General features: G+C 43.5%; 1 protein-coding gene across 4 annotated transcripts in view; it reads left to right on the top strand.

Moving 5' to 3' along the window:
* The window catches only part of tnrc6c2 (trinucleotide repeat containing adaptor 6C2), a 129,255-nt gene that overhangs the window by 74,403 nt on the left and 39,830 nt on the right, over nt 1–15,022 (top strand). For 2 of the 4 annotated variants that reach the window (XM_071505517.1, XM_071505515.1), the window contains exons 1-3: nt 32–835; nt 12,580–12,680; nt 13,110–13,131. In XM_071505517.1, coding sequence (XP_071361618.1) covers nt 12,618–12,680; nt 13,110–13,131 — 85 coding nt within the window. In that variant the 5' untranslated portion in view covers nt 32–835; nt 12,580–12,617. Of the gene's footprint in view, nt 1–31; nt 836–12,579; nt 12,681–13,109; nt 13,132–15,022 lie in introns of those variants that run through there. The other 2 variants (XM_071505518.1, XM_071505516.1) reach the window with 1 other exon arrangement.

Here is a 15,022-nt window from a genome sequence, read left to right as displayed (position 1 = left end):
CACTTCCTGGTCTGTGTGCTCTCCGGGAGGAGGAGAGGGAGACTGCGGTGTTGTTAGTTTGAACAAAATGGCTGCGAGACCACTGTCAACCAGAGCTCCCTGAACCCACCGTGACTGTCCGCTCCGCCTCGGGATCCACGCAGAATGTATTTCCCCGGAGTCGTTTCTCACTTTGCATCCGCGGTAGCCAGCCCGTCGCTAGTCCTGCAGCTGGCGACCTAAACTAAGACATTTCTTTTGCACTTTAAAACAAGTTGGCCGGCTGGCTGGCTGCCTGGCTGGCTGGCTGGCTGGCTGACGGCCGTCGGCTTGCTCTAATACGCGACAGCTCATCGGCGGTTTTTACCGAAAGCTGCCGGATTTCTCTGGTTTGCTAAACCTCGACGACCTGCGACGCCAACCGGCTAACGTTAGCTTACACCCGGCTGCTTTTACAAGTCGTTTTATTCGTGTTGTTTTTTTTTGTTTTTGTTGTCAGTGGTGCTCCGTTGCCCTCCCCGCCCCCTTCACGTCGTGGCGTTTTAACTAACTGTCTGTGCGAGTGTAATATCACGGCATTTGATTTCCTTTTTGTTGTTGTTTTTAGCCCGAAGCCTCCGTTAGCGGACTCGCCGTGCGCGCCGCTGCCTCCGGCGGAGCAGCCGTTGTTTACCTCGGTATCTCGTCACCAAGCGGCGGCTCATCTGCGAAGTCTGACTTAAATTGCGACCGAGTCTCCGCTCCACCTCTTTACGGGTAACTTTAGAGAAAGACGTCGGAGGAGGCTTTTCTGCATCTTTTCTCTGCCATGCACCGACTCCTCATTGAAAGCTGCCAAAGCTGTGGTTAACGCAAGGTGAGTTTCAAGCCAGTGCCTTTTCTCGTCATGTGATTGAATCGATGAATGTGATTTCTGGCGACAGAAGAGGGGACAGCTGGTAGATGCAATGTCAAATTAATATGCAAAAATAAGTAACTGTAGTGCATCAGTGTTTATAATTTGAAGACATTTACTTCTGCCTCTGTGATGCATCTCAGTTATATTACTGAAATACAGAGTTAATAATCCAGCAAGTGTCACATCCTTGAAACATTCATTAACTATTATCCATGCTCATCTTTGGTTCCAGGGTTTCTTGACATTCATGTTGTATATTTCCAGAAATATAAAAAAAAAAAAAAAAACCACTGGGTTATTATTTAATGTGAGAAACAGCAGCGTTCTCAATGTGCACCCAATCAGCTTCAGGGGGTTTGGAGGGTGTCCCCTGCAAAATTGAGAAGTATTTTACGTGATGTTGGGTCGATGAGAAGACCCTACAGAAATGACTGATCAGAGGCGTTTACCCCTGTTTTGCTTTTGGATGTTCATTATGAGGCCGACTTAACTCGAGTATGTGTTATTTAGAGGGCTTGAACTTTTGTGTTATATCATAGCTCTTTCATGATTGGCTGAGTGGACTGGAACACACACTGTACATGTGAGCGTGTAATGTGATGATTTCTTGAACCGCCTTGCCTTTTTCAGTGTCTGCGTAGTTATTAGAAAGTAATGGCGCACATTTAGGCTTTTTTTTGACCGTACAGTGCTGTTTATAGGCTGATTGCTGTCAGAGTCCAGCTGGATTATGACAGCAGGACAGTGGACTTTCATTAAATGGTTTTTTTTTCTGTCTTCACGTTTTTCCCGACTGTCACTCGTCGTTGGTTCATTCTGTGGCTTTATCACATCATGTATCTTGCACACCGTTGTACATTCCTCTACACTAAGTCGAAGTACATTATTAAACATAGCTGCCCTGTCTCTCCTCCCTCCCCTCTTCCATCCCGCGGCTCGGTGAGAGAGCCGGGGATTCTGATTGAACTGTCGCCTTCCATTGCATCCCCCTTCCTGCATCCTTTCCCCAGGCACTGGAGTATAGCTTTTAATATCTCCTCGCGTGTCTTAATTGAAGTACATAATTTCCCGTTCAATTTCAAACCCTGCTTTTCCTCCCCCTCCTGACATCTCTGTCACCACCGTCTTATCTCTATCGTCACACACCAGTGAGGTGATGAAATGAAAAATGCGCGTGAGCAGCGGTGGCACACATTCATATATTTATTAGTGTGTACGGTCCGCACACGTTTGCATCTGTGCCTGTGCCGTCGTGTCTCGGAATGCCAGTGTGCTTTTGGAAGTGTTGTTGTGTGTTTGTGTGTGAATCCGCCGGTGACGACACACGTGAATGCCTGTCGTTTTTGCCATGGGAGTGTGTGACCATGTCTGTCGAGCTCAAAGCCCTGGCAGTTGGTTAATGCCCTGCAGTTGTTAATCAGGTTGTGAGCTGCCTCCTGCGTGCCCTAGACACCCAGCTGACTCACAGACACACACACACAGAGCCCTGTTCTTACCCAGGATCAAGAGTCCCCCCCTTCTTTACAGACGCTCATCTTTCCAAAAGGCTGACAAGCACGCAGTAAGAGGGTGGCTGTGAAAAGATGTTGCAGGGGCCCTCTGGTGTGTATGTAAAACAAGTGAATAGGGAGAGAAGGAAGACCTAAAGCCTGGCAAGAGGAGGAGGGAGTCTGCTAGTTTTCTAAAATACCGTATAGTTAGGCTTAACCCTTCCCAGACACAACTGCTTTAGCACCATAGCTACCACTACAGCCACGGCAGATGGAGTCTCTCTGAGCATTAGGTCACGAGCACTGGGGTTACCCCGAGACAAAACGCATTGCATTGCAATGAAGACTTCAAGCATGCTTTGTCATTTTTGATTCTAAGGGATTGCATAAATGATCCACAAGAACATGGATAGCACCGATAGTTTATGAAGAACATGGATAGTCTGTCAAACTTTGCAAACATCTGCAAATCTAGACACAGAAGATGCAGAACTCAATTCTTGAAGTGTATAATTGGTTCTTCCACAGTGCAAAAAGACCCAAAATGAGAAATTCAGTCGCTCACTGGGGCCTAGACTATGAATTATATTACTACTTTTGCCATTTTGGCAGCGCACTAGCAGGAAACCCATAACCCATGTTGGCTCTGGATCCAACCAGGCTGTAGGCTGTTGGCATCGAGACATTGTTTTGATTAGAGCGTATTGTAACAAAGCCATGAGGACAAACCCTGGCAGTAACTCCATCTGCAGCCCCTTATCACTGAAGAGGCAGGATCATTTGTTTCAAAGGAAACACAAAGCTTGCGTCCCCTCGTCTGACCCTTTAAAGACAGAACATGAACACTAGCCCAGTCCTCAGGTTGCTGTCATTAGCCTGGTTTCCTGTACTGGGTCAAATGTAACTGGAATGGGCCTGCCACTGTTTACCCCCCCCCCCCCCCCCCCCCCCCACCACACACACACACACACACACACTTATGGTTCCTCTGTTTTCGATGTTTTGTTGTTTTTGCAATTTCAAATAAACAAAAAGTTCTTTCTTCCCCTTCTTTGTGTTAATCCTGGTGTTTCCCAATGAGTCGTGCTTTGGAAAAGTGGCTTGTGTTGCCCGTCCCTCCCTCCCGTCATTGACCTTAGCCCAGGTCTGACCGTGGTAGTTACTGAGTCTGTGATTATGAGGCTTTTCAAACAACTGGCACAGCCCTGATAGATAACGCACTTAACACCACCACAGGGTGCTGCTCCGTGTGGTGGTGGGGGCGCTGACGGTAGAATCAGCTGGATTCAATTGGAGGCTGCCAAAAGTCATTACCCTCTTCCTCTGCTCTGTGGATGGCTATTTTGAAGTCGAGGGGGGCAGTTGTGTTTGGTGTGGTCATTGTACTAAATGAAGAGAGTTTGTGTATGTGTGTGCAAACCAGCGCAGGGGTGGGGTGTATGATGACTGTTGTGTTGGCAATAGTAACGATAGGTAGCCAGGGAGCCAGAAATAGTTTCAGTGTCCTTAGTTGTCATTTCCTGGTGCCCAGCGTGACACTGACAGGTTTTCTTTACTTTTAATGTTTTTTTGTTGTTGTGTGTGTCAGTGTTTGTTGTGTACTGGATTTTGTATGGTCTGGACCAGGGCTCGCCACAGGTCTGACACTGATCTGCTTTGGTGTGAGACAGTGATCCCTGGTTCTAATCCTGATAATCTTATCTTCTACAACTCTCAGCCCTGAATCCACCGCTTCCTCATTGCAAGTGTGTTAGTGTGAAAGCTGCATTTGCTTTTTAAATGTTGAAGTATTACACAGTTAATTACAGGAGCGTTTAACATATTGTTTTCAGCCCCCCCCCCCCCCCCCCTCCTCCTTGTCCAACTTGTGTGCCAATGGAGGGGGCAGGAGCTTAGGGGCCCCACCAAGGGTAAGCCAGGCCGTGATGGAAGCAGGGGGATGGGGGAAGCGAAGCTGAAACCAGTGAGCTGCTGCCTGTGAGTCTTGGCAGGGATCCAGGGGAATGTTCAATGTGCCGAGGTTTGGTGGGGGCCTCCTTCCCTCCCTCTGCTCCATGTCGGCTAATTGGAGCAACGTGGAAAGAGGGAGAGGGACATCACATGGAAGCTGACAGAGAATCTTCAGGACGTCCAACCTACAATGTTCCCCTTTTCCTGCTCCAAACCAATATTAGACAGCCTTACTCATTATGTAACAGGACCTGCAGCATTTCCAAAGCCCTCAGTTATGGCTGTGTAAATAGCACCAGCATGTGCTGCCTGCCCCTACGCTGGGCCCATGGCTTAGACTAGAAAGCTCAGGTCATTTGTTTGCTGTCTCGACGGTTTTATTGCTTTAATGTCAACTTGAGTATAGTCAATGAAGCTCAAGTATTTACTTTTACTGTGTATTCTGATTGTTAGAGCACATTTGTAAGAACTGTGTGTGATTAAATGAGCTGCTGGTAATGATCAGCAAAATATTATGTGATGTTTGAATTGTGACTGAGTTAAATTACAAGACAGACTTTTCTTTTGACAGATAAAGACGTTAAATAATGGGGGCAAGTAAAATAGTAACCCAACACATCATGTTTTACCTTCTTAGCTGTAGTATTTGTACTATTTGTACTCAGTATTTTAAGAACTACGCCATGATCTGTAATGTGTATCTGCAGGATATAGCTGAAGTTATTAAGAATATAAACAAATAAAACTAGATGATTCTTATCCCAGAAACTCGTCTACCTTTCTGCTTCCCCCTCAGTCTTGAAGATGTTTCTATGTCCTCGCCATCATCCCTGCAGCTTTACTGAGGGGGCTGTCACTCACACTGCTCTCTCTGCTTTTCTTTCTGTCTCTCTGTCCTCCTTACATCAGAGCAGGCTTTGTTCACGCAGCTAAGCACAGCACTTATTTTCTGTCTCTCTTTCAGGGTCTGTATTATTGCTTACACTGTTGACAGCCAGTGAATTGTTGACTAACACTGTGTGTGTGTATGTGTGTGTGTTTATATACGGGGGAGGCTGTGTCAAAGTAACCTTCAGGGTAGTGTAGCCCAGCCAATTAGCTCATTTGTTGCACTGTGTGTGTAGGTGTGTGTCCTTTTGATTTAGTCTGGCTCTTCTGAATTTGACAGTTTGATGGTGCCACTGAAGGCAGGCGGTGCCGCCTTTGAAACAGAAGTTAAAGACCAGTCTCAGACCCCACTTATATCTTATGTCCCCTAAACATCAGTGAAGGGATGTGGGAGGGACAGCAGATCCACTCTGCTGTGAACCCTGTTTACTTGTTTCCTGAACTCTTTTCCCAACACCACATTTCTGAATTAACATCTTGGCAAGTAATGAGAGTCAAGCAATGCTGTTTTTTAAAAGACTGATTAATCTTGATAAGTCACTGTGCATGTGAAGACTTTTATTCTGGTTGGCACTGGTTTTTTGGTCTTACTTCCAAGACAACCAAAATGAATCAAAAATAGATTTATAAGACACAATAAGAACAGAAGATACTGTTGTCAGGTGATTAGCACATAAACTAAGTAAAAATAGTGTTTGAGTATTATTGCACGATGAGGCACAGGCAAAGAATTTGTGTGTCAAGTCGACTACTTTCTTCCACTGAACAGCTTGACTTGTTCAGCATTGTTGTGTCGTGGCTACTCACCAAAGAAAACAGCGAAGAACTGAGTGTTTTTTTTCCTTGTTATTTTTAATTTTTTTTAACCAGTGACTATTGTTGCATTGTAGCTGAAGTTAATTGCAGCCTTGTGTACTATAGGCTGTGTGTTGATTTATTGAGTGGGTTGTCAGTGTATTGACCGGAGCTATGTTTGACCTGGAGCTGCTGGCAGCTAGCCAGTGGATAGCAGCGAACACTGAGAGATACTCAGTTTTGGTCTTTAGAGAAAAATTTGAGGAACTTTAATCATGAGAGGTCGGCCATTGCATTGATGCTAATAACACTTCGTAATTATCCAGACTCTTAGACAGACCTTCACCTTAAACCCTCTAGATGGCATCTGAGCATACGGACTAAAATAAATATGCAAAGTATACCGGCATATGCAGACCATGCACAACCGCATATTGTCATTAATACAAAGCAGTCACAAGTAAAGAAAACACATACACCAGCACACACTGTTTGACAGCTTCTTCTTGAAATCAACAAGCTTTAGCTGTAGTGCTGGCAGGGAGCAGGCCTGCTTGGTCTCGTGCATTGTGCTGTTTTCCTATTTAATGAGCTGCCACCGTGTTAAAGTTTCATATCGACTTGGCAGAGGAAGCGGCCAAGACACTGAGAGCTAATTTTCTGGAGGCAAACCTCAAAGCTGTTATTTATAGCGCAGCTCAGACTTTCTCACTATCTGATTCTTTGACTTTCTTTCTCCATCTTGCAACCCCCCCACCCCTCCATCGTTGCTCTCCACCCACCTGTTCGCCCTTAGCCAGTACCTTGTCTACAGATTCCACCAAGCAAGAGTATTTCTGCCATAGTTCAATGAGCAAGTCCAGTCTAGTAGCAATAAAGTACCTTGTATATTTTCACAAGCCACTCTCCCCACCTGCTGAAAGCAACGCACAGAAAGCTTACAAACCAAGCAGCCAGTGAGACTGAAGGATGGAAACACACGGCAACAACAACATTGTTATTACTGCTTCTCAACTGTGGAATTTACAGGCTTGTTTTCCCCGAGCCATTCAGGTTGAGTACACACAAATGCACTCCCACACTTGTTTGTGGAGAGTAGTTGAGGTCTGTAGCAGCAGCAGTAGCAGGTATTGAGGAATTATTCCCCTGGGCTGTCCATGATAATGTTCCATGTAATAAGGCTCAGGAGAGTCCTGTGGCTTCTCTAATGCCACAGGAATGGTTGGCTGGTTGAATGGTAATAGTGGTGGGGAGTGGATTTGCCACACTCTGCGGCCACGACCTGACCATCATATTACTGCTTTTGCTGGAAGAGGAAATGCTCTCCTATTTTTTCTCCTCCTCCTTTGTGATTGTTGTTGTCTCTGCGGTTGGTCTGACAGTCGTTTACAACACATGAAGCTACAGTTTTCCCTTTTCAAGTTGTCTCTCGGTGTCTCTCTCCCTTTGTCTTGCTCAGTCTTCACACAAGTGAAGCAGCATCTCCCCCTTTTTTATTCTCCTCTATCACCCTTGTATGGTTTTCTCCCTCTCCCCTCGTTGTTCTCCCTGCATCTCTGGATACAAGCGATCAAGGTGCATGGATATTTCTGTGCCCCCGCCCCCCGCCCTTCCTTGTCTGCCAGCCTCAATAGTGCTATGTTCAGTTTTTTTTTTTTCCAACTCCATTTCTCCAGTGACAATTCTTTCTGTCTTTCCACCATAGTCTCTGTTCTTTCTCTCTGGGCCCTGTCTGGTTCTCCGGCGGCTGTCGTTCTTAATTGGTGTTGCTCTGCGTCTGCTTTTCTACCCCCCTACCCCATCCTCATCTCTCCTTCTCCTCCTCCCACCTCCCTTTCCTCTGCATCCCTGGCAGAAAAAGGCAGGCTTCAGACAGACTGCCTCGCGCCTCTGTTCATCAAGCTTCCCTGTGTGCATTGTGAGTTTCTTGCCTCCTCATTCCTGTACAGTGTGTTCCTGTTGTCATGCCTCCTTTTCTATAGCTTAGTCCTATAGTCCCAGGACATGGGACTGTGTTTTGCAGCGCAGTAAGAGAGGATCCTGCCTCGCCATGCAATTTATTCACAATTCCCCAGCGGCCCCAGTTTGCTGAGACTTGAGATTTCCTTCTGTTCAACTCTGTATTGTGAGAAAAGCCACACAGTCAAAGCAGGATGACTGGTTGGGTCAGGGTTTAAGGCAGAAGAAGAAGGAAAAAGTCAATCCCTCATGTAGTATTTCCTGCAGAGTTACTTTAAAAACGTCTGGTTTGTCTGTGGCTCATTCTAGCACCAGCTCCACGAGAGATTGCTGATTGGAAAATGTATGTTATGTTGTATAACTGAGAGTTGGACAAGAATATGGCAAGATCTTTTTTTTAATCTATTCATTCAGTATAAAGGTAGCTCTATCACATGCTTAGCCTAGCTCAGCACCTAGTGCTAGCCTAGTTGTGATAGAGGTCATTTCCAACACATCCAAATCTACGTGTATTTAAACACTGTAGAAAAAGCAAAAGAGCCATTGTGGGTTAACAACCGTATCTGAGATCATTCTTGACTAACAGACTGGAAATGTAACTCTGAAAAAAATCCAGCTGGATGTGATGGTGAACAGCTTGTTAGCTTGCAATTGCCAAGGACCTTTTTGGACCTTTTTTTTTAACTTTACTTACTTTTCACTGGGGCTAGCCTTGGCTCTTATATGTTTTTATATATATATATATATATATATATATATATATATACATACATACATACATACACTTATAATTTTTCAGTAGTATGGGCAATGTCCTATCGTGGTAGTGGTACTGTGATCCATGGCCCTTTAATATAAGCAAAGGTTGAACATACTGTGGCCTTGTAGGTCACTAACCTCAAAATGTGAGATATTTTGCCTAATTGCAGTGTCATACTGCCAGTGAGGGTAAACCTGATGCTGGACGATGGCACAGAGACACCCCAGGGTCACTGCTGAAGAAGTGCTGGTGTCAGCAACACTGAGAGAGAGAGGGAGAGAGACGGGGAGAGGCAAGTAACGATATATGTGGGGGCAACAGAGGACAGAAGGAAAGCTAACTTTAGCATTGACTACATCAGCTCAAAAGACAACTGTCCGCTCTCTCACATTTCACAGAGCAACGGTTTTTCTACCAGGTCAACGTTACAGTCCAAGATGATTCAAAACCATTTACTTGTAAGCCATCCATAGTGTAGTGACACATAGGAAATTAGATGGATAATAAATTCATATTGCTGTGCAGGTGTGTGTTTGTTGTAATTGTACCCCTCTGATCTGATTTTTCTAACCCTCATTTCCTGTCGTTGTCTTTGACAGCAGCATTAGTAACCAGATAGGGCAGATCCACTGTCATCTAGGGGTAAATGGTGACTGCCAGGAGGACAGGGTCAGCTGTGGTGAAGAAGCTCTGTCACTAGCAACTGATGGAGAAAGAAAAATAACCCAACACAAAAAGACCCCATCACATCCCATGCCCTTCCCTCTGTGAGCTTGTGTCACTGTTAAACGATTGCTAATGCTTTTCATCATCTGTTTTTTAGTTTTTTGTTTTTTGATGGTATGCTGGGAATCTGACGAAGGGAGGTGTTTTATTGAAGGTGGAGATGGAAGTTCATGGCAGTGGCAAAACAACTGCACATACTGCACGTACAGCATGCAATTATCTGCGTGCACGCACCCACATCCACACAAAATGCGAGCTCCTGTTTATTGCCTGAGGGCTGCCTTCCCCTCGCTGCTGAGATAGCACAATGACACACACAGACTCCTCAGCATGAAAAATAGGATTGTGTTTGTGTGTGTGTGTGTGTGTGTGTGTGTGTGTGAGTGAAAGAGAGAGCATGGGAGAGCAATGAAAGGAGAAAAAGGGAATGAGTGAGAGAAATCTAGATGGAGGAGAAAAGGGGTAATTTAGGTATATCATTTTCCATTTTAACCTGCTGCTGTGGCCACTGGCAGTCTTCCCCAGAGTTCAGTGGAGTGCTGCAGGAATAAGCCCTAAAACCCCAGAAATACGTTTGCATTTTTGCACTTCCAGTTCCTTTGTCACAAAGTTGATTCGTTATTTAAATGGGTTTATGGGTAGATGGCTGTAATAAGATCTGTGGTTAACACAAGCTCAAGACATTTTCACATTTTATTCTACAACATAACATAAATAAGTAAATGTCCTACTCATAATTTTTTCAAATGTCTCAAAAAGGCGGTTGCTGACAAGTGGCTAGATGAGACTACAGAGGTTGTCATCAACCAATCGACTCACCTGTCCGTCCTTTACAGCCTTGTGTTTATAGTTGTGCTCTTGTGAACTATTACTGACTTCATATTAAAAAAAATTAGATTTGTGACAATTATCTCACTGAAAACAATGTGTCATAAACTTTTGTCTGTCAAGAAACTTATTTTCTGCAATAATCCAAAAGCCAATGAAAAAATCCCATTGGCCTACAGATATATGTCATCACTGGAGCACTCTGTCTCTTTTCCTCCATCTCTCCATCTCTCTCTCTGTCCATCTGTATGCCTGTCTAAACCTTGACTGCTCACTCTCTTTCTTCCTCTCCCTTACTGCTATAGAGACATTCCCTCACAATCAGACAGATCTGCGAGGCCTCTCCTGTCTGTCTGATTGACAGCTCCCTCCCCCTGCCAGTGGGCAGCACAGTGGGAGGCAGGCCTTTCATTAATCTTCTGTTATGAGCATTATGATTCATTCATACATTCAGGTTCTGATTCGTATCCAGGCCCTTCATAGGCACATTTTGTTTTTTGTGTTTAGTATACATGATCAACATCAGAGCTTCAGCTAATAATTATTTTTCTTATTGATTTTATCTGTCAATTGTTTTTTCCTTTCAGTTAATCAAATAAAAATTCATCTTTAAAATGTCAGAAAATGGTGAAAATCATTCATTACATCTCTCAGAGGCCAAGGTGATGTCCTAAATGTGCTAACTCTGTCTGATCAGCAGTTAAAATCCAAAGAGCTTTAAGTCAGAATAATATAAAACAGAAAAAAAAACACAAATTCTCACTTTTGAGATGCCTATTGACAATTAATCAATTATTATTATTATTATTATTAAGAAAAAAAAAAACAACCTCCTAAAAGATAAAAATGACTTGTATAGAAAACATGAAAAAAACCTACGAAAAACAAATTGGTTACCTAGACCACATTCTAATATCATCAGTCAGCTGTTGCAGTTTAACAGTTGTTAGCTGATCAAATAATGTTCAACAGGACTTTTCCAAAGACAAATCCAGTGGTCAGGAGCATCATCTACACATTAGAAGTTATAAAACAATACAGTGCAAAGAATTTGTCCAGAGTTAAACAGCCTCTGGCGAATCAATAGAAACGTGACCAAAAGCACTTTTTTGCAGTTTAATGATGATGATTATTTCTGTGAAACGACACATTTTTGAGTTGGCAGTGAATTTAACATATCGCCTGAGCACCGGGGGCAGTCTTTGAGAGAAACTCGTGTCCTCCCAGTTCACGAGGATGAAGCACAAAGACTTATTGTGCAAGGCAGGCGCGCGTGTGTGTGTGTGTGTGTGTGTGTGTGTGTGTGTGTGTGTGTGTGTGTGTGCGTGCGTGTGTGTGTGTGTGTGTGCGCACTTGTATAAATACACACTTCACAGGATGGCCAGCAAATAGAACTGGATCATTATTTTAGCTGACTCGGAGATAATTGATTTTATTTGCACATTTTAGAGAGTGGTATCATTGATTTGATATGGCACACTGCTGTATTGTAGATTAGCGTCCGTTGCACTTAGTGAAGACTAAACACACACACATTCAGTCCCTATGGCCCAGCTCATGCCTCTAATACTTTCCAGGAGCTGTCACTGAGGCAGAGCCAAAGGAAATAGAGGCTGAAATGAAGCACTTGGTTTCTGAGGCCCTCGGGCGAGATATCTAGCTAGTTTGACTCACACCCACTGAAAACAGATCTTTGTAAAAAAAGGCCTTGTGTCTTATTCTGTCAGTCGGTTGGCCTTTACGTTGTCCTCCCTTCAGTCCTTTTAATCCCTTGCCTTTTTATTTTCTTGCCATTTCCTGCTGTCTTTAAACCAGCCCCTTTGATACTGTCCTGCACTCACTCTCTCTCTGTCTTCATCTCTCTCACCAACTCACATATGTGCCTTTTTTTCTTTTCATTTTCCTTTTTCCTTTTTTGTATCCCTCTAGTCTCCACTTTCCATCTTCTCCTTTTCAGTTTTTGACCATGAGGGAAAGTGTTCCTCAGAAGTGCCTGCCATGATTTTTGTATGAAGTGATGATTGTGGATGGAAAAGTTTTTCCAGACACTGAGTGCACTTTGGCTCTGAATCATCATGGATCAAAAGGAAAGGGATGAAAGTTTATATGCACTGTGTGTGTGCATGTGTGTTCGTAAAAACACATAATTGTGGATTTTTGTGTGGACTGAATATCTCAATGTGACTGTGCCTGAATGCCATAAATGTGCAAAGTGTGAGATGCACATGGGTCAACACAGTTTCAATAATGAAGCATTTGAGTGTGTCATGTGTCACTCATTACTCTTTCCTGTTTTTGTTGGACAGCTGAGAGAAGCTAGCAACAGAAGAAAGAGAACCATTTGATGGAAGAAAAGAAAAAGAAAAAACAAGAAGAAAAGACCAAGAAGGACGTTGCTCAGAAAAAGGTAAAGGTGAAGACCATGTACATGTTCAAACACATGCACATTAACAAAGCTGCGTATAATTTATGAGTCAAGTACCAGGCACATAGGATGGAACTGTATATTATGTCGGTTAGACAGTTAATGGTTTTTAAACCTTCAGTCTTTTATAATCATCTTTTTTTAATAGAATCAATAGCTTTTGCTGATTTGTTAAAACTTAGCCTGCAAGTTTCCAGTAAACAAACACCCACTTACTTCTTCTGTTCATTGCTGGCTGCCATTCAGCAGATTCAACAGTGGCTTGAAAAGACTGGAACACTGTGCTTGGAAACACTTCTGTTGAGTGAAGCTCTAGGTTTTGTCAAAACTTTTTATTTACAGTTTTGAATGGTTGTTAAACGTCGTCCTTGCTGTGTGAAGTTCTAAGTGTGTTTCTCTCTCCTTCTGTAGGCTGCTGATCAGAAACCCAAAGGTGAGTGTCTTGACCAAGTACCCTACACCCTCTCATCTGCCTCATTTTCTAAGACTGCATTCCAACCACTAATAGACATTAATCAGCTCTGATTAACACACACTGACCCATAAAGGCATGCACACACATATTATTCATGCATTACACACACATAGCATTTAGCCTTCTTACACACAGATGGACACACACAGTTTGCACATGCATGCACAGTTGTGCCATTTGACTCTCTGTTTCTCAGATGCACACACAGCAGAGCAAATACAGTGGAGTCTAATGCAGAGTGATGCAGAGTGACGCCCAGTACGCCCACAGCAGCAGGCAGTGAAGCGTGAGGGCACCCAGACAGCAAACTTAGTGTGGTGTTGTTAGGGGGATGGGAGGAGGAGTGGGATAAAAGGAGGGCATGGAGTTGAGCTGAAAGGCAGAGAGTGGGGCTGAAAGAGTGTCCTCATGTGCCCTTGGTGCTCCCTTAAAAAGCTAAAATAGATTTTCTGTGTGTACCTCTAGAAAATGAGTTTTAATTCCATAGTGAAACGTTAAGGAAATACAGAGTGGTGCCTCTACTGCTCTCAGCTCTCCCAGTGACAGACCTGTGCTTTAGATTTATCTAATTGGAGAATTATTGAGGCAAGAGAGGAATAAAAATCTGTTTAGACATTGGATTTGTTCACTTTTGGTTTATGAAAAGATTTAGATCCTAGAGTTAGGTTTGACATTGGCATTTAGTTGCTGGATTTAACGGATTAACATTTGTGCAGTAAGTAATGTACGTTCACAACTGTACAACTGTTTTTTTGCATATACTCACCGATTTGTGTCTATATGCTGAAGGGTTTTTTTCCTGCTTCAAAGTAAAAAAAGGGTTTTAAATCAACTATGATCTTTCTTAAGCTTATTTTTTATAAATATAATTGACAGTGTGAGCTAGTGAGCCATGTCCCTATGACTCTTCGTTATATCTACTTTCAGACCTGAATTTTCTTGGTCTGTGCTGTTTATCAAGCGTAGCATCCTAGTTTGTTGTCTTTTCACTTCGCACCCACTCTGGACTGATTCCTGCGTTTACAGTTGGAGATGGCAAAGGCTTTAAAACTTCTTGGTGTGTCTGTTAGCGCACGTGTCTATCCTCCCCCACTTTGAGCAGCAGCTTGGCCATCTGGGTGTAGCTGTTGGGCTTTAACAAAGGTTACCACAGCTTGCCTTGAACTCTGACCAGCCTATTTAATTACCCTCCCTGTGTTTCACTGCCCTGTGCCCGAGCTTGGCCTATTAACCAAGTTCCAAAGCTAGCTGCTTCTCATTTGAATAAACATTCAGACTCCTACATTCTTTATTGGAATTGAATCAAATTTTTATGATTTCTGTGTGTAGAGTACTATAGCAAAGGTATAAGCAAAGGGTGCTTGAGCTAAAGAGAACATCAGGGGAACTCAAGTAGATTTTATGTGTGCATCAAAAGTACCATTATTCACACACAGCAGGTTCTCTGAGCATGAATGCCCTTTTCAAGGGACACTCTGCTTCACACTCACACTTTTAACTAGATTTGCTGGCTGAGAAATGGCTGGTGAGTTTTTTGTTACGTATAGATAATAACATGATGGACCAGGAGCTAGGAGAGGTTTGTGACTGATCCACATTTACCCAAAAGATTTTGTGGGCAACAATAAATGTCTCACACTCTGAGATGGGGCCATGTATGCAGCTCTGTGTCTCTTTCTGTGTGTATCATGACCTCATATGTCTTATAATTAAGCAGTCAACTGTAACTACAGCGCAGCCAAAGAATTAGGACTGTGACACATTTTTGTTTTGGCCCTGTAAAGCAGCACATTGAAATGCAATGAAATGAAATCAGTACAAGTTTAAAGCTGCATGATGTGTGTATGTG

The sequence above is a fragment of the Trachinotus anak genome, unplaced genomic scaffold, assembly GCF_046630095.1.
Source record: "Trachinotus anak isolate AG129_WGS33_773 ecotype Australia unplaced genomic scaffold, CSIRO_AGI_Tana_v1 ptg000019l, whole genome shotgun sequence".
Classification (NCBI taxonomy): domain Eukaryota; kingdom Metazoa; phylum Chordata; class Actinopteri; order Carangiformes; family Carangidae; genus Trachinotus; species Trachinotus anak.
This window is presented reverse-complemented; position numbering and strand designations above follow the sequence as displayed.